General features: G+C 36.8%; 1 protein-coding gene across 4 annotated transcripts in view; it reads left to right on the forward strand.

Annotated features, from left to right (window-relative positions):
* Positions 1-19,833, forward strand: part of LRCH1 (leucine rich repeats and calponin homology domain containing 1) — a 259,404-nt gene that overhangs the window by 209,256 nt on the left and 30,315 nt on the right. For 2 of the 4 annotated variants that reach the window (XM_081083014.1, XM_081083013.1), the window contains exons 12-18: positions 1,918-2,007; positions 2,107-2,143; positions 6,538-6,591; positions 7,968-8,040; positions 11,660-11,764; positions 16,704-16,813; positions 18,649-18,786. In XM_081083014.1, the coding sequence (XP_080939140.1) occupies positions 1,918-2,007; positions 2,107-2,143; positions 6,538-6,591; positions 7,968-8,040; positions 11,660-11,764; positions 16,704-16,813; positions 18,649-18,786 (607 nt within the window). The remainder of the gene's footprint in view (positions 1-1,917; positions 2,008-2,106; positions 2,144-6,537; positions 6,592-7,967; positions 8,041-11,659; positions 11,765-16,703; positions 16,814-18,648; positions 18,787-19,833) is intronic. The other 2 variants (XM_081083016.1, XM_081083015.1) reach the window with 1 other exon arrangement.

A 19,833-nucleotide genomic window follows, 5' to 3' on the forward strand; every position in this document is an offset into this window, starting at 1 on the left:
GCTCACTATGTAATGCTAATTTTTAAAAAAGTATATAAAATGCTTAAAGTTTCATCCTAATAATATAAATAGAATTAGGTTTCAAATGTGTAAGAAGCTAAGAAAAAATTAAAACTGGAAGTATATTATGATGGAGATTTTTTTGCAGGTGTTTCTAAAGACTTTTAATACTTGTATATATTATACGTAGTCAGTGGTAAGTACTATTGTAGTTCTTTGATGATTACATGAAGTGGGTGGTGAGAAGGCTGGGAGGGAACGGTCCAAGATGTTTTAGAGCTGAGCCCCTGGCATTTCTGAGATGGGGAATCAGGAGGGACAGCAGGTTTGAAGAGGATGTTGAGGTCAGCTTAAGATGTGCTGAATAATACCCAAGGCAGCGATGTGGCGATGCACATTCAGCTGCTAGATATTTAGTTCTGGGACTTTGAGAGTTAGATTGGAAAGTCATTTTCACAAGGTGCTGAAGTAACAGAAACCGTGTAAGAGGATGAGGTTCTCCAGGGCAGGAAATGGATGGGAAGGGAATGTGAGCCCAGGACAGAGCATTGAAGACAGGACGTGACAGAGAAGGCCACACTGGGCTCACACTTTATACTGTTTTCATACTTTTTACATCTTGTATCACTCTCCCAATGAAATTTTATTACAAGTTCTAGATTGATTGATATATGAGCCCAGAGCAAAAAAGAGCAGTCTATTTAGGTGGAAATAGCAGTGGCATGGGAATATGAGACTGGAACCCAGGAGTAAGATCCAAGTGACCTGGAGAGAGGGAGTAGATTCCTTTCTTGACCTCAATTTTGCCATCCTTCATGAGAAGTGGGATGAACTGAGAATTGTGGGATTCTTCCTGTCCGGCTTGGAAATGTCTGAGGCAATGAGTTACCAAGGATGTTGAGCAAGTGGGAATGGGGAGTGTTTGCCTAATTGTAGGAGCAACCTTCCAAGTGATAGTTGATTTGCATCTTTATGGGTGATATTTTAAAACTATATTATGTTGTACAGTGTTACATGGATTTCATTTCCTCCCTCAAATAATTCACTACTTTGGCTGCTTTAGATCTTTATTGTTCATCCTGAAATAATTATAAAGATAATTCTAACTTTATAATAATGCTTCTGTGATCTAGATAAAAAGAGGACACTTCAAGAGGTCATTTATTTCTAGCCGCTTGGGACTGAATATTAGTAACAAAAACTTTATATTGCATTTTTTTCTTTAGCTTGTATTTCATAGATTGAGACTTTTGTAAGTTATTATTCTATTTTGCCTTTATCTTGGTTTCTTTTCTTAAGGATTTCTGATTGTTGATTTTATAGCATTTTTAATAGGCATCTATACTATGAACTCATTCCTACCTTTTAAGATAGCTTTGTAAGTTTTATATAACTTACAGAAATTTCTGGTTTTAAAATTGAAGAAATTCAGAAATTAAGGCCTTTTCAAAAATAAAAAATGCGTATCAAATTGCTTATGAATTCTTTTATTTTTAATGAGGGTATTAGTGTAGATCAGAGGGATCTTCCTTTTAAAACTAAGGGCCCTTGGTACATATACCATAATACAGAATCCTTAGCAACTTTACTTGCTTCTGTAACTTAATCAAATTCTAGAATAAAATTTATTGTGTACTACCTATGAATATTATGACTATCAGAAATTACTGGTATATTGCGAATAAGTTGAATTTTGACAAAGAGCAGTCAGAAAATTATATTAAATTTGGCACATGATTGGAACATACCATGTAGTTTGAAATTTTTACCATAAACCTTTCATTACTTAGTCCTAATGGTAAACATAATTTTTAATATATTAAAATTTTAAACTAAATATGACCAAAAGCAGTGGGATTTATTAAAGTTTTAATAAATTGCTAATATCTTCCCTCCCCCCCCCCCCCCACTCTTTAGATTAAGCACCGATATAACAGAGAAAAATGTGGTAAACTTTTATCCAAAGGAATCAGCAGAAGCCTTAGAATTACAAGATTCTGCACTGAAGTATGTTGAACTTTTTAAACTCAATGTTTTCTCTTTTTACATTGAAGTATGTGTGCTTTAAATTCCACTTTATATCTTTTTCCCTCCTCATACCTACAGCGGTCAAATGCAGCTGGAGCCATCTCCGGTGTGTGAGGTAAGGCTGCCCTTGGGTTCAGCAGAGCTGTGTGCAGTGTTCTACCACAGAATGGTGGCTGCCACCTTCTGTGAAGATTGATCCTGGGGTAGAACATTCCTAAGGCAGACTAGTTCAAGATCTGGTTTTCAAATTTTTTTTTTACCCTCTTTAGTTTTCCTGTTTATCTATTATACTTCACCTCCCATTAGAGATAAGGTTTCCATGAAATTCTCTAAATTTTTGTGTGTGTCACTCTTGCTCAGTCAGGCGACAGCAACTAAGATCCATAGGGAACCTGCTTTGTGTCAAAAACTGGAAGTAGGACCAGTCAATGTAGATTTTAGAGGCATGAATGAAACCTATGAACTGGCCAGATGCAAATTAGCTAGAATGGACTTGAAAAACAAGAATATGATTTGGGAAATGCCTAGGCCCTAGGAGGATTAAAAGAACATAGCATAACCAATGGACACAAGACTTTGGGGGGAGATGGGTGAGGGCATGTGCCGGGGGTAGGGGAGGCTGGGGGAAGGTCAGTTGGGCGGGGGGGGGGGGTGTGGGGGGGAGGAGACATATGTAATACTATCTGTAATACTTTAAACAATAAAAAAAAAGAACATAGCAAAGTGAAAGTGGTAGGGATGTTTGCAGACAGAGTAAGAGTAAAGTTACATTGGGTGAAATTGGGTTGTTGAATAAAGCAGTTTTGACAGAAAACTAAAGATGAGCCTAGAACAGTGGTTCTCAACCTGTGGGTCGCGACCCCTTTGGCGGTCGAACGACCCTTTCACAGGGGTTGCCTAAGACCATCCTACATATCAGATATTTATATTACGATTCATAACAGTAGCAACATTACAGTTATGAAGTAGCAACGAAAGCAATTTTATGGTTGGGTCACAACATGAGGAACTGTATTTAAAGGGCCAGAAGGTTGAGAACCACTGGCCTAGAAGGTATCAAAGAAACAGTCCTAGAGAGGTAGAAACAGTTGAGAGAGGTGACTCGAGAGTGAAACAGGTTACAACCTATTTCATCCCTTTTCAGTGAATGGGTTTAAGATGGCTAATTGTGGTACAAACTGATTTATGTCCCCTGAGGTGTCTGAACAGGTACTGTAGTAAAGCACTTTCACACTCTCAACTAAGGATCTGTGTTAAATAAGGGGGAAGAGAACTGCGGTTGAAACAGCTATGTTCCCAGAGCCAGAGCCTATGGTTTCATTGTTAAGCACGGTGACTTAGAATTATGTTGTTTCAGTTACATATCAAAGACTTGCTGACTAGGGGCGACTGTGTAACTTCTCTAATCTTCACCTTCATTTTCTGTAAATTGGGATTGTTTCACAGCCCAGGACACCTAAATGGTAGCTGGTACTGTTACTCCACTACTGTATATTGTTCCTGGCGTGGTCCTTAGACAGAATCACTGTATCACCTCCTTCCTTGAGTGGAGGCTCATAGAATTACCCAATAGTGCAGCATCAGGAAGCTGCCCTGGGCCCATTTCATCAAGCTCCTTTCAAGACATGCTGCCCAGTGTGTGTGTGTGCCTGTGTGTGTGCATGTGCATGTGCGTGTGTGTGCATGTGTGTGTGTGTGTGTCTTTTAAGCCTCACCCAAGGATGTTTTTATTGATCTGAGAGAGAGAGGAAGAGAGAGAGAGAGAAACATGGATCGGTTGTCTCCCGTATGCCCCGACTGAGATCCAACCTGCAACCTTTTTGGTGAACGACAATACAACTAGCTGAGCCTACCTGGCTAGGGCCCCACTTTTCCTTCCTTCCTTCCTTTCTTCTTTCCTTCCTTCCTTCCTTCCTTCCTTCCTTCCTTCCTTCCTTCCTTCCTTCCTTTCTTTCTTTCTTTCTTTCTTTCTTTCTTTCTTTCTTTCTTTCTTTCAAGCTGCTTATTTGGAAATACTGTAACCTTATTAAAGTTTGGGGAGAAATTACAGATTCTACAAAAGGTTACAAAAACCTACAACCTTTTACCCAGATTTACCTGTGGTTAACCTTTTACCACATTTGCAGTCTTATTTATTCTCTGTCTCTGTCTTCACATACATTGCTCTTTTTTTGAAAATTTGAGGGTAAGTTGTATACGTCTTAGTCCCTTATTGCTAAACATTTCAGTGTATGTTTTCTAAGAACAGGGATTTTGTCTTATATAATAACTACAGTTATCAACTTTAGATAAATGTTAATCTACCATCCATATTCCAAATATTTAGGCTGATCTAATGTCATTCATAGTGGATTTTCCCCCCTCCAGTGTGGTATTCAGTCTAGAGGCAGATAGTTGTCAGGTATCTATAGTTTTCCTTATTCTGGAACATTTCCAAAATCTTTCTTTGATTTTTATGACCTTGACATTTTGAAGAATATAGCCTTCCTCATTTTTTTTTTAATAGGATGCCCCTTATTTTGAGGAACAAAGGTCCTTTATATTTCTTCATGATTAGATTAAGTTTCTACTTTTTTAAGAGATGTTGTGTTCTGACGGTATCGCATTTGGGGGCACACTGTGTCCATCTGGGCCTCAGTGGTGATGCTAATTTGATCGCCCAGTCAAGGTGACTTCACTGTATAATTTCTGTTCTATTTTATCTTTGTAACCAATGAGCAGTCAGTGAAGAGGTATTTGGAGGCCATGTTAGTATCCTGCTGCAAACCCACTGTTGACTCAAGTAACATAGAGGCCCACCTCTGTACTTGATTTTAGGAGTTACCAGGAATACACAAAACCTCTAGAAAAAAATTGTCTCCACTACATCTCTGATTTACATTGTTTGTGTTAATTTACATTGTTTTTGGTTGAATGAGGTTTCGTTTGGTATAAGAAATTGTTGTTAATTTTCTTCCCTTTCTAGGGCAATTCTGTGTTTGTGACAGACATATCTCCATGATTTTAAAAACGGGAAGGTGTATTAGCTAGCTCTGATGGAAAATGGAAGTCACAAAGAGGAGGGGGAAAAAAAAGAAATTTGTGGATTAGCTAGTGCTAATGATTGTGCAGAACTTAAATGTGATCTTCATTCATGAGTTGGCTATTTTTATATTCTCTCTTCCATCTCATTCAGGAATAAAGCAATATCTTTAGCATAATCTTGAATGAATTAGTATTTGTTGAGTACTGTGCTGGATTCAGCCTTGCTTTTGTTGTCAAGGACTTCTATATGAAGGATATGAAGTTGCCTTTACTTTAAGGCATGTTAAAAATTGTGGAGGAAAGAAGCCTTGTATATTGACACAATTTAGAGAAGACTATGAAATGATTTGTAATCCTCAGTGTTCTAGGTGGTCTGGAGGATGGGGGAAGGGATAGAGTTTAAGGAGAAGGAAGTAACCTAGATCTGGGGAGCAGTTGGGTTTGAATTTGGTCCCAGGAGGCTGTGCTGAAAGAGGCAGCATAGCCATGGTGGATTCAGGACAATGAGGAGTGGGTGGTGCCAGTTAGATAGGTGAGGCTACGATTATGAAGTGGTTTATAATTGGCAGCACATCATATCTCACCATGAATATACTTTAGAAAATTGTCCATATCTTGTTTGGATAGCATTGACATCCATTCAGAAAGAATTACAAATAATATTCTTATATACAGAAATAATATTGAATTGGGGGGTGGAACAACAGGAAAAATTAGAGGAAGGAGTTGCTTATGGAGAGAATCAAAGCCAAAGTTACTTTGAGCAATTCTAATAAATCCACTTAATTGGGTAGGGAAATTAATGATGATTTATTCTAAAAATATGTTTTATTCTTGTATTTGTCAAAGTTGGGAATATTTTTTAATAGCACTCCTCAACAAAGGACTATGAAAAGATATCTTAAATGTATACTAATTTGGTGTAGTCTCTATGAAGATATTGATATTAGCCATCACCAAATTTTTTATTGAGGTGCATCAATGAGGTTTTTGATTACCATATAAAGAAGGTAGATCTGAGTAAAGTAAGCTTTTGTTGTGAAAGCAAACTGATGTTGAATTGACAGCATAAGAGTTTCCCAGGTAGTTTGGGACCAGGCAGTATGAAAAACTCCCAATGAGATTCTGTATATTTGGGAACTACCACCTTGAACCATTTCTAAAAACCTGTAGTTAAGGTGGGGGTGGAAGCCTCCAGGTGGCTGACCTTCACAGGTGGTTTGGGCTGGCGTCTTTGCTCTGGCAAATTCTTTGGCTTACTTTATGTGATACTTTAGATGTATTTTTCTGTGAATATAGCTGCATGTTTTTAGAAAATGTAAGTAAAACCTACTTAGGTACTTAACACACGAATTAATTAATTCAGTATATAATCATTGAGTGCCTATGTGCCAGGGATAAGATGGAAGTAAGAAAGACATAGTTCTTGCCTCCATAATTTTATAGTCTAATGAAACATACCATGCATTTTTGTTTTTCTTTAAGGTGCAAAATAATCTAACATCACAGAGTAATGGGAGTGAATATTCTCCAAATAAGGTAAGTTTCTTGAAGATTAATAAAAGCTGATGTATTCTCTGAAGCCTGAATTGGAATACCTTTTATAGAAATATGTAGTCTAAGACTGTCATGATTAATGAATTAATTGTATTGCAGATTCTATATGGGAATCTATCTCATTAGCTTTCAGAGCCTTAACTGGCCCTATCCATAAATAAAGATTAATTTTAGAAGATATATTTTGAAACCAAACATGGAAACATCTTTATAGCAAAAAAAAAATGAAAATAGTTCAAATACGCAACATATAGAATGTCTCCCATCAGTGATTCGGTGAGTGGTTTGCCTGTAAGATAGGGATGGGGAACATCTGGCCCAAGGGCCATATAAGGACAGCCCGGGAAATCATTTGGTTTTGCCCTGCCAAGGCAACCACAGGCAGGGATCAAAATTCAATAAATCTTGGAACTTTTTTTATAACAACATAAATTTATATTAAGTGAATTACATTAGCGAATACTGTTATAAATATCCCAGTGGCTCTTGGCGGAATAAAAGTTCCCCACCGCTGCTGTAGATGAGAGGTGTGTTCAGTGTTATGAGTCTTTATCAGATGCTCTCTGTGAGGTGGATGTGAGTGTGTGCCTGTGTGTGTGCATGCAAGTCCGTGAACACATCCATTCTGGGGCAGAAAAGGATTGCCAGTTTCACATGATTGTAAAATCTATATATATAAAACCCTAAGCGACTGGTCAACTGTTTGACCAGTCAACAGTTTGACCGGTTGCTATGACACACACTGACCACCAGGGGCAGACGCTCAATGCAGGAGCTGTCCCCTAGTGGTCAGTACACTCCCACAGTGGGAGCACTGCTCAGCTGATGGGCTCCAGACTCCGGGCTCACAGCTGGTGAGCACAGCTGCAGTGGTGTGAGCCTCTCCCACCTCCGCAGCAGCGCTACCGGTGGTAGGCGCAGCAGGGCCAGGATGAGCAGGAGTGGGAGCGCTTGCCTCTTAGCACACTACTACATCTCTCAGGGGATGTGGGACTGCCAGTTTCAGCTAGCCTGTGGGGATCGGGCCGATACCACCAGCCCAACATCCCCTGAGGGGTCCTGGATTGTGATAGGGTGCAGGCCTGGCTAAGGGACTCCACCAGTGCATGAATCTGTGCACTGGGCCTCTAGTATTTTTATAATGATCAAATAAAAAATTGAATGGTTCTCCCCCAAAATAGCCTTCTGTTGATTATGCCACTCAAAGCATTTGCATTGATTTTCATATTATTTAGTCAAGACTTCACACAGCAGCAAATTCAAAAGATTGTGGTTTTATTAAAATCCTTGAGCATAGAGAAACATGCATAGTTCTACTTCAGTTTTTTACAAAATTTCCTTTCCTTGTAACAACACAGATTAGAGAAAACTCCCCTGCAATCTCTCCTACCACCAGCAGTACAGCTCCGTTTGGCCTGAAGCCTCGATCAGGTAAACTAGAGCCTCAATGTTCTTAAACTTGTAAACAACTCAGTGGTTTCTCTTTAGCCTTCTAAATGTACACAGCCTTGTCAACTCTGGTGAGTTTCAGTCCTGGTGTCAGAACCTGGCTACAGCTTGGGAAGGCCAGATTTGGAACCTTGTTTTTAGTGATTCAGTTATTAATAGTAATAGAGATCTATTACTGACATCAGTGAAGAGGAAAAAGGTGATGGGACATATAAGTGGGAAAGAAATTTTCTATTGAGTTTTTCAAAAAAAGTATTTGTATTGATTTTAGGGAGGAAGGGAGGGAGAAAGAGATAGAAACATCAATGATGAGAGAGAATCACTGATTGGTGCCCCCGCCCCCTCCCTGCCACTCCCCGCCCCCCCCCCCCCCCCCCCCACACACACACACACACTGGGGATCAAGCCCACAAACTGGGCATGTGCCCTGACCAGGAATCAAACCATGACTTCCTGGTTCATAGGTCGACGCTCAACCACCAAGCCACACCAGCTGGGCTTGATTGAGTTTTTTTAACCCAGGGAAGATAAAATAGCTAGCCCTTTGCCCCAATGGTTCCTGATAAGTTAAAGAAAGGTTTCTGTGAGGGTGACTTCCTTTCTGAGACATCCCTCATTGGTATTCTGAGCCTTGGTGTAGGGCAGTGATGGCGAACCTATGACACGCGTGTCAGAGGTGACACGTGAACTCATTTTTTTGGTTGATTTTTCTTTGTTAAATGGCATTTAAATATATAAAATAAATATCAAAACTATAAGTCTTTGTTTTACTATGATTGCAAATATAAAAAAATTTCTATATGTGACACGGCACCAGAGTTAAGTTAGGGTTTTTCAAAATGCTGACACGCTGAGCTCAAAAGGTTCGCCATCACTGGTGTAGGGCCTGTGTATTTACTTGTATAACAGGGTGATAGATCATTTCAAGGCTCATATAACTGGCCAGGAGTCTTTTTTAAAGAGACTTTTTGCTTATATTACCTACTTTATTCTAATTTCTTATGCGTGTATCCACAAATGTAAATTATAGCAATGTGCAGACTAAATGTTGATTTTAAAAAGAAGGATTATGTATAGAAAAATTTGGTTCTTCTGATTTCTCCACATATTTAAAATTCTGGCACTTTCTACCTTCTTTTAGGTCCCTCTTTGTTTTCATATTTTTGATTCTTAGATCTTTTGCATATGCTCACTACTAATGCTTTTAACTAAGTACTAGAAAATAACTCAGGCACTTTTAAGCAAAAGCTAGTAAAAAACTCAAATATCGTTGGATTTTTCAGTAAAGCATTTTGGCAACAATTGAAGTTACACATGTGTATATTTTGAAAAAGGCTACCCATAAAGAAAACAAAGATAATTCTTTTATAAAGGATTTTGTTTTGGAAGCAAGTTGGTTGATGGTCACCCTGTGGCCAGGTGTAATGGTTTCCCTGGCATTTTGAATGGGCTGTAAGACAAAGCTATTTGAGAAAATGCTTGGGTGTGATAAATATTGTTAGTAGGCATTTTATAGAAAAGTGTAGTTTTTATTTAATTACAAAATAAGTTCAAATGAATAGCCTCCTCATTTTTGGAACTGAGATCTGGGCCAGCATCCATTTTCATGGTCTCAGTGTGTGCTAAGAGGAATGGCGGTCACTCAGGGTGTATGTCATCCGTGCCTTGAGTGATCGCCACACACTGAGGACCTCATATTAGGCTACAGACTTTCCCCTAATCCTTACAAAGCAGTTTTATACAATCATAAAATAAATATTTTCTAATTGATTAAATCAAAGTTGAATAGATCTTAACAAAATAATATTCTTTTGAATATTGCAATTTAATTGTAAAATTGTCTCAGTGACTTTTTTTAAAAAATATATTTTATTGATTTTTTACAGAGAGGAAGGGAGAGAGATAGAGAGTTAGAAACATCGATGAGAGAGAAACATCGATCAGCCGCCTCCTGCACATCTCCCACTGGGGATGTGCCCACAACCAAGGTACATGCCTTGACCGGAATCAAACCCGGGACCTTTCAGTCCGCAGGCTGACGCTCTATCCACTGAGCCAAACCGGTTTTGTCTCTCAGTGACTTTTTTATTAACTTGTATGGAATCAAAACTCAGGTTATCAACATTGTACTTTACTGTTAAACCATTTCAAATGCTTTGTAGTCGTGAAAAATAAAAAGGGTATTTATTTTGAATAGCAGAAAACAAAGACAATGTCCTCTCCAATTTCAACCCTTCTATAATGCTGACTAACTAATGTGGAAATTGTTCTAGTTGTTGAAAGCTCGGTGGAGTTTGGTTGCTGTAAATAAAGCTGATTTATCTTCAGAACACCAAGTGGATTTTGGAACTTTATAAAACTAGAATTTTGTATTGGGTTTTTTTCATTTTACTTAATAATATTAAAATATTACAGTATGTACTTTTCATATTTTCTAGAAAATAATATATACAGTAATCTTAATTGAACATAATATAATTTAAAAAGAAAGAAATATTTTTTTTGATTGAGTATCTTTGGGACTTTTAAAAGCCAAGTGATTTTTATCTTAAAGTTCAGTATATGGATTTATGTGATTTCTATGTTATAAATAAAAACAGACTGATCAAATCAGCAAGTTGGAGTAAGAACTTATATTTTTAAAGTAGATTAGTAGTTTACTTCAAAGAACATTTTTCTCTCTCCTGTGTTTTCCTCCAAAGAAAGACAGCCGCATATAACTAAATATTTATTCCTAGAACCGTGTCCACTTATTTTACTGGCCCTGCCTTATAGTTGCATAACATTTTCTAGTTATAGCTCATTTAACTATTTCATAAACATATAATTACTATATGCATATTTAGTGCAAAGAAAGATGTTATCATTTAAAAAATAACCAACTCAGAATGCTTGAAGTTGAGTGACATTTATTGGTTAATGAGATTTGTTGTTAAAGAGACTCTACTAGTACCCAGAATTGTTTTTATATGAACAAATATTGAAGACAGTATTTAGATGTGTGTATGTCAAGTGTTGAACAAAGAGTTGGCTAGATTCACCTATTAATAAAGCATGCTAGTAGACTTAGATGTCTTTAAAAAGAAATTTTATATTGCCTTATGAAAAAATTTCACAATAATAAACACTGATTCTATAATAGTTTTATTGTTAAATAATAGATACAGTTACCCATATTTTGTACTATGTAGCCTAATTTTTTGTGTGAATCATATTTGCTAAGATTGTTAGTTATTTAGAAGGTCTCTGAAAAGGACCTTTTGCTTTTTATCTATAATCTGTGGGTACTCTTTTTTTCTGCTGACATGATTCATTAGTACTCGAAGTCTGTGGGCTTGTGGAACTATTAAGATTAATGATATTAACTGCATGTGAAGTATATGATTGATAAGTACTAACACTCAGTTTTTATCATTCTTTTTATTCCATACGCCATCTTTCATTATTTTCCTATATTGTACATTTGAAATTAAATCCCATAATATGAAATTCACTTCATTTCCATATAATCCTTGTGCCATTTGTGGAATGCTGCTGCCCCTTTGGTTTTTCCTGGTCCTTGTGCAACTATACGTGGACTGGCTCTCTCGCTCTCCTGCAGACCCAGCCCTCACTCTTCCTCCTATCTCCTTCAACACACTTACACAGGCACAAACATGGGACAACTCTAGCTACAGTGTTCCATCTGAAGGAGACAGTGACAATGGTAGGTGGCTTTGTACCTTTTCTTCAATGTGCTTATTAATAAGCCAATTAATATATTGAGCACTAATTTCTGTGCAGCTAAAGATAGAGCTATGTTCACTTGCATGCCCAATGAAAGAGATATTGAGTAAACCTGGAAAGGGAAGTCCAGAAAAGTGCGTGTGTATTGTTCTCCAGCAGTTTGTCAAACGTGTTTTAATTATTTTGAATATTCTGAATTTGGGCAGAGCTTTACAATAATTTCTTCTTTTTTTTTTGCTCGCGTTTTTTTGGCTTGTTTACTTGTTTACAAAAATCTGGGGTTTGCACATTTGGATTATCTCTGCTTGCTCCCACATCTGAATGAAATGCTTTTAGACTTTGGTCTTTCATTGTCTGTGCTTACTATATGAGATTTTTTAAAATATATTTTTATTGATTTCAGTGAGGAAGGGAGAGGGAGAGAGAGATAGAAACATCAGTGATGAGAGAGAATCATCGATTGGCTGCCTCCTGCACACCCCTCACTGAGGAGTGAGCCCGCAATTCGGGCACATGCCCTGACTAGGAATCTAATCGTTACCTTCTGGTTCATAGGTTGATGCTCAGCCACTGAGCCAGCCAGGCCTGTATGAGATTTTTAAGGTAGTTTTGATGTGCCATGGCTGATCCTAGGTTGGCATGCTGAAAATAAAGTTAACATTGAGAAATTTCTAAAAATGAAGAGAATTCACTTGTCTTCTCATTTTGGGGTTTTGTTTTGTTTTTGTTTTTTTGCAAATTACTTGCACATTTTGATTTTTAATACCTTCTACTTTTTTTAGTGTAAGTTTATCTATATGATATTTAAGAATGGTAACTTTGCCTGAGAATAAATGTACAAATGAGAATTGAGGACATCTAGTTGATATATTTATGTCATTAAATATTTTAAATAGCTTAAGAGATGAAAATAAAATAAATATAATTTATTTAGAGTTACATACCACATAGTTGAGTCTCTATTAGTTCATATTTTAAACATTTTACTTCAAGATACATACATAGTGATAAAAGTAATGTCAAATGAAATGGAGAGTATGATTTACAGGGAAGAGAAGTGAGATGTGAGATATCAACACAATGCAAACACAATAGGAAGATATATTTCCCAATAATAGTTTTTTATTATTTCTTTTTTATTTTTTAAAAATTGATTTTAGGGAGAGGGGAAGGAAGAGAGAGAGAAACCTCGATATTTGCCTCCCATAGATACCCCGACTGGGGAACGAACCCGCAACCTGGGTATGTGCCCTGACTGAGAATCAAACCCATGACCTTTTGGTGTATGGGATGATACTCCAACCAATTGAGCCACACCGGCCAGGGCAATAATACTTTTTAAAATCTAAGTGTGTTATATATATAATACATAGAAAATATGTATTTAAAACATTTGCTGTGATTTCTGGTCAAAATTCAACTGTAAATGCTTTTCCAGTTGTCTTATTTGTAATGATATGTATATTTTGGCAGGTTAGTTATTAAAGGAATTTTATTATTTCATATATTTCTAAATTTTTTAACTGAAAATAAGTATGGTTGCACAACAAAACAAAACAAAAGTCCCTCATATTATTCTGTTTTAAATTCTGGAAGTTAAGGAGGGCTAAATGGAAACTTTCTTGAAAACAGTTCTTTTACTTAAAAAAGAAAGGGGGAGACGTTTTTGTTTTTTCAGAAAACATGGCTATTTGTGGATCTGATGTTGTTTAAAGGAGATAAAGCCTAGAATGAAAGATTTATGTGTGATTTGGTATTTCCTTAAGAGTGATATCTGAAACTGAAGGACTTTTTGTTGTTGTTTTCAAGCTGGAAAAGGTTTAGACATCTTATGTAATGTCTATCATTACCGATGAGCCAACTAAAACCAGAAAGATGAGGTGACTTGTCTAGTCACATTGCTAGATAGAGATGGAGACGGGCCATGCCCAGCGCTCCTGTCTATCATATTTACATTCATTCTAAAGCTGTTCATTGAGGACTCTTTGTGCAAGTTACGAAGTCAGAGTGCTTCCTTTTTAATGGAGAGAAACAGATCTATACAGTAAGAGAGAAAATGATGTGTACTGTGAGAGAGACATAAGTAAATATGACATGAAAAAATAAAAACTGTAGGTAATATAGTCAGAGCTATCATAATGGTCCCAATTCAAATTATTCTCTCCTAAGAAGCCCAGCAAAATAAGCACGCACTTAAGTGCTTTGTAGATTTATTATTAGCCTAAAGACTTTGTTTTAAATTTTCATCTATCCCACAGTAATTAATCCATTTCAAAAACTAGTAGTAGTTATATGGTTATGGTTTGCAATAATTTTATGTACATTTGAAATGTTCATTTAAAAAACCACAGTTCAAATGTATTTTAACACTTTGTGATTAATTAACATCATAGAGACAAATACCCAAGCATGCATTTTGTATTTTGAATTTAAGATGAAAAGCGATGCCAAGGAATTAAAACCTAGACACTATTGCATATCTTTTATCTCACATAGGGCTCCAACAAGGTGTAGACTTGAATTGTGTGCTGTTAAACAAAAGCTCATGGTTAATTTAACTTCCTGGTAGTTTTGTATTCTGAATGAAATCTGCCAATAAAAACATACTGAAAATATTAAACATGCAGTATTAGATAAGATTGCCCTCAGGAAAAAAGGCAAAGGAAAATCCTTCAAACATTAGATTTTTTAAAACAGTGTTGGGGCTCCCCTTGCTGGCTAGTTTGTGTATTGCTCAATTCTGTCTATATTCCTTGACTTTTTTTGGTAAATTTGGTTGACTTCTTTTCTTTGGGTGTGGATTATTTCTTGATTTTACATTTTAGTACATATCCCTTGTGGTTGCTGTGTTTAAATGGAAAAATTTTTTGTTGGGCCCAGTATGTTGTGCGGACAAGCTTAATGCATTTACAATTTCTTCTATGCTTCCTATTTCGTCAGACTTTCCTTCGTTTCCCTTTGCTCTGTGAACTTCTCATTTCTCCCTGCTGGATTACTTTGCCCTCTTCCTTTTCCGGTCTTGCCTTTGTTTTTGAAATAATTGCTCTCCATTCCGGTGGGGTTTAGTTTTCCTGGGCCTTGGTAACAGCCCTTTGGTGGCATGTTTTTGGATCTTTTTGCCTGTGACTTCTTTGGATGGCTTGAGGCTGACTCCTCTCTGAGGTTCCAGAAGACATTATGTACATTAGATCACCCCCTTTCTACATAACTCTAAATCAGGGGTTTGTTAAGATGTGTCAAACTTTCAGTCTTTCACAGAGCATTAAAATGCTGATTCAAAAATTCTAGAACTGACTTACAAAGAAAATACTGAGACATATGAAGTACAATGAAAGTCATTTATAAGATGGTTTGGTCCAAAGATACAAATTGAGATTAAAATGGCACTGTTGGGTGAGCGAGGAATAATTTATTTTATGGAATGGACTTGAGTTTTTAGTTTTTTTATTTGAAATATATTTATAAACAATATTCAACCTAAAAAAAAAGAATAAATTGGAATAACTCTTAAAGTGGCTCATAGGAAATGCTTGTCAAAATAGAATAATAGTTGCATAACCTTTTTATTCTACATTATTTACATTATGGTGGATGAGATTACTAGAACTGTATCATGCCAATGCAGCCTTCTACCTTGTATTGATTTTTAAAATTGGAGTTCTCTGCCCAAAATTTCCTAAAGAGCTCCACTACCCTTCTCCCCAAACACACATACATAGTCTAATGGGAGCTAAATATGGCTCTTACCAGCTCTTTGCTCCCTTTGTGTGTGTGGAAAGGTGACAGTCTTAATAGGATAAAAATCTCAAGGGAGAAAAAAAGTTCAAGTTTAAATCTCTGGGTTTTGTGTCATAATAAAACTCAGAGAATCCGTTTCACATAAGAAATCTCTAGAATTGCTTTACATATTTAAAATAACACAGGTTAATGATTTGTTGGCTAAAATTATTCATAAGCTTGAGTTAAGAACTAAGTGATGATACACAGGATTACATGTTTGAGTGTGGAGTACAAAAATTCTGCCTTCTATCATGCCAGTGACAGTGTATCCAAAAAGTTAGCTCTTTAGAGATGACCATAGATTCCTTTTAGAAAAGTTAGCAAGAATAGAGGCAGTTAAGAGATTATCGTTGGCTTCAGGTCCTTAAAATTACAACCTCCAAGTATTGCAACTAACAGTGGTGCTCCCTCTGAAAGGAGTTAGGCCTCTGGCTGCAGAAAAAAGGTATGCTCTAAACCAACGGTCGCCAACCTTTTGGACCTCACGTACCACCGGTCTAAACCTCACAAGGATAACATCTTTGAAAGACTAATACAGAGGGTACAAAATATTCTACATATATAAGCAAGGGTCAGTGACAAGAAGGCAGAATTTTCCACTCCACACTCAAACATGTAATCCTGTGTATCATCACTTAGTTCTTAACCCAAGCTTATGAAAAAGTTTAGCCAAAAAAAATTAACCTGTGCTATTTTAAATATGTAAAGCAATTCTAGAGACTTCTTATGTGAAACCTATTCTCTGAGTTTAATGAAAAGACTGAAACCTCAAGTGTAATGTAAATGAAAACTTAAAATGAAAGCATTGGGAAAATGAGAGAGGAAGGAAGTCTTTCAGAGAGGTGAGATGGACCATCTCTGAGGATGAGCCAAGCTCTTCCCTGGATTCAGTTTATTGCCACCAAAAAATACAGCTTTTTTAGTCCACACAACCCAGTATAATTTTAAATTATAATCTTTTTTAGAATATTTGAATCATGCTTCAATGTGGTGTCACATTTTTACCATTATTTCTACGAGTGGTGAATGAATTATTTGGGATAAATAAAGAAACCATTTGCTTAATTTAAATATGAATAGTGTTATGACCATCTACTCTAAACACACTCCATAAAGGCTTTTTTTCCTTTCTATTATAGTGTTTCTAAGACCTCAGAGAAATTTGGAATCTATAGACCCGCAGTTTACAATTCGGCGGAAAATGGAACAAATGAGAGAAGAAAAAGAACTGATGGAACAACTCCGTGAGGTACCCAAGGAATATTATATCTTTGAGTAATAATTTTCAGAATTGAAGCAACATGGTAGTTAGGGGCGCCTCTCCCCCAACCATCGCCACTAAAGCAGTTGAAAATTTGAGTATAACTTTTGACTCTCCAAAAACTTAACTACTAAATAGCTTGTTTACCTGAAGCATTACTAATAGCATCAACAGTTGATTAACACATACTAAACATGTAATATGTACTGTATTCTTACAACAAAGGAAGCTAGAGAAAAGGAAATGTTATTAAGAAAATCATAGGAAAAGAAAAGACATTTACAGTGCTATGCATATTTATCAGAAAAAAAATCCTCACCCTAGCCGGTTTGGCTCAGTGGATTGAGCTTTGGCCTGTGAACTGAAAGGTCCCGAGTTCAATTCCGGTCAAGGGCACATGCCTGCGTTGTGGGCTCGATCCCCAGCAGGGGGCATGCAAGAGGCAGCCGATTAATGATACTCTCTCATCATTGATATTTCTCTCTCTCTCTCACTCTCCCTTCCTCTCTAAAATCAATAAAAATATATATTTTTTAAAAATCCTCATATAAGTGGGCCCACACAATTCAAACCTGTGTTGGTCAAGGGTCAATTGTATTTTTAAAAAAACAGACTTTGAAGCACTGCAAACAGTGCTAGCTTCAAATCTAGCCAGGTCGCCTACAGACTGTTTGATATTGGGCAAATCATTTAACATCCCTGAGTGTCAGTTTTTTCATGTATTAAAATAATAGTTCCAATCTACCGTAGTGTGATTTTGTATGTAATATATGAGATAATGTAAATAGAACTACTTAATGCATATGTATAAAGCTAGTATTATTTCAATTCAGGTATACTTTAAACTAATGCGCTGTTTTTCAGTTACTTAATAGTAATATTCCATTAATTTAAAGATGTTTTAAGTTATCCTCACTTTATATCCCAAACTGGTCAGAACTTTTCAGTCAATCATTTAATGGAAAAACTAATTGAGTTCCTACCAAGCATGAAGTCACGTGCTGGGTAACATTAAAGATTTCCAGCTCTGTGATGATAGGGACCATGGCTAATGTTTGACCACTTTTTTGCCTAAGAAAACATGGGGGGTGAGAGTGGAGGGGGACAGTTTGTCTTCTCTTTTAAATCTGCCTTTAGCTGCCTTAGGTTGGAGAATAAATTTTGTCCTATAATCCAATGTGAAACTTCCAGTATTTTTCACAAATGAGATAAAAACTGTTATAATGTTGTTGGAGATGTGTACTAAATTCTCATTTAATATGTTTTCCCAAATTACAAAGGAAAAACTATAACTCCTTGGCCTCTAATTTGAGTATACGATTATCATTTTATAAAATGTAAGAGGACACTATCAATCATGTATCTATTCATATTTGCATATTTTATTAATTCTTCAGGGAAAATGCTATATTCTTTTAGAAATCCTTTACTTGTCACTTTTTTCCTTTTTAAAATAACATTTTAATTGAAAATATAATAGGAAATAATGCTGATTGGAGAAAATAGAGAAATGCCAAAGAAAAATAAATCCTTTTGTATCCCACTGCTCAAAGACAAGCACTGTTAACATTTTGGCTTCTACTGGCATTCTTTCTACATTTAAGTTGTTTCCGAATTGTGAGCATCTCATATACAGTCATGTGCCACTTAACAATGGGGATATATTCTGAGAAATTAGCAGGCAATTTCATCATTTTGTGAACATCATTGAGCACACTTACACAAGCCTAGATGGTGCAGCCTACTACACACCTTTGCTATATGGTATACCACTGCTGTATATGTGGTCCATCGTTGACCAAAACGTCCTGATTCCCCCACAGAGCATTGAGATGAGACTCAAGGTCAGCCTGCACGAAGATCTGGGGGCTGCGCTCATGGATGGTGTTGTCCTCTGCCATCTGGTCAATCACATCCGCCCGCGATCTGTTGCAAGCATCCACGTCCCCTCACCAGCAGTTGTAAGTAACACTACATAAAGGGAAACTACTTTTTACATAAAACAGACTCTTTTGAGACACTGTTGCTGGCTAACAATGCCGATGGGATCATCTGCTCAGATCCTCTCTGTTGGGCCCCAAACCACTTGAAGAGCAGAAAGGAATGAATCTGAAGGAAGCAATATTTTCACTCTTAAAGGGAGAATATTTAAAATAAATGTGTCAGTGACAGAAAATGAATTTATTTCAAATACAGAGCAAATCATATTTACGAAATTACTGGTTGGGTGCTAATTTTAAGACATTAGGGACTAAAGATTCATTTCTTACCAACGGTTATTTAGCAGTGAGAAGGCTTTGGGAAAGCTGTTTTTCAGTTGGTAGCTTCTCGTTTGAATGGGGTTTCTTTCCTTTATTAGCCATTGGGGATTTTAGGATAGCTCTAAAAAAATGTGGGCTCTGTGTAAAAAATCATTACTGACCTGTCAAGCCGGAGGCTGATCAGCTGTCATTAATGCAACAGTTCCTTGATCATTCACTGTGCTCCAGGGTACGTTGGGGGCATTGGGGAATGATGGGAAATGTGAAAATAAGTGAGACTCCATTAATGCCCTAAAAATATTTGTCCCCTCTGTAGGGGAGATAAAGCTGGCAAATGGATCCTCTTCCTGTATACACAGAGCACGTTACCATCCAAAGGAGAACTATGGAGTCACTTTTATGGTCAGTCAGATGAGTGTGGAGAATCAGGGATCAGCTTGTCCTGGAAGCCTATGTCGGGATCAGACAAGTAGAGAAGAAGAATGTCTATTCACACTATTTGCTGTTCTTTAGACAAGGCAGGAAAAGAGTAGGGGCTTAGGGTTTGGATTCAAATTCCAGATCTGCTCATAAGCCGTATGTCTTTGGGAATGTTATTTAATCCCTCTTAAACTCAATTTGCTTTTCCCTATGGGAAATATTGTGAGGATGAAATGAGGTACTACATATGATATACCTACACATGTAAGCCATTTTTATCATTAGTATTAATAGGGCAGATTTTCAAAATTCAGACTTCTTAATCCC

The sequence above is a fragment of the Myotis nattereri genome (genome assembly GCF_964212035.1).
Source record: "Myotis nattereri genome assembly, chromosome: 2".
Taxonomy (NCBI): Eukaryota; Metazoa; Chordata; class Mammalia; order Chiroptera; family Vespertilionidae; genus Myotis; species Myotis nattereri.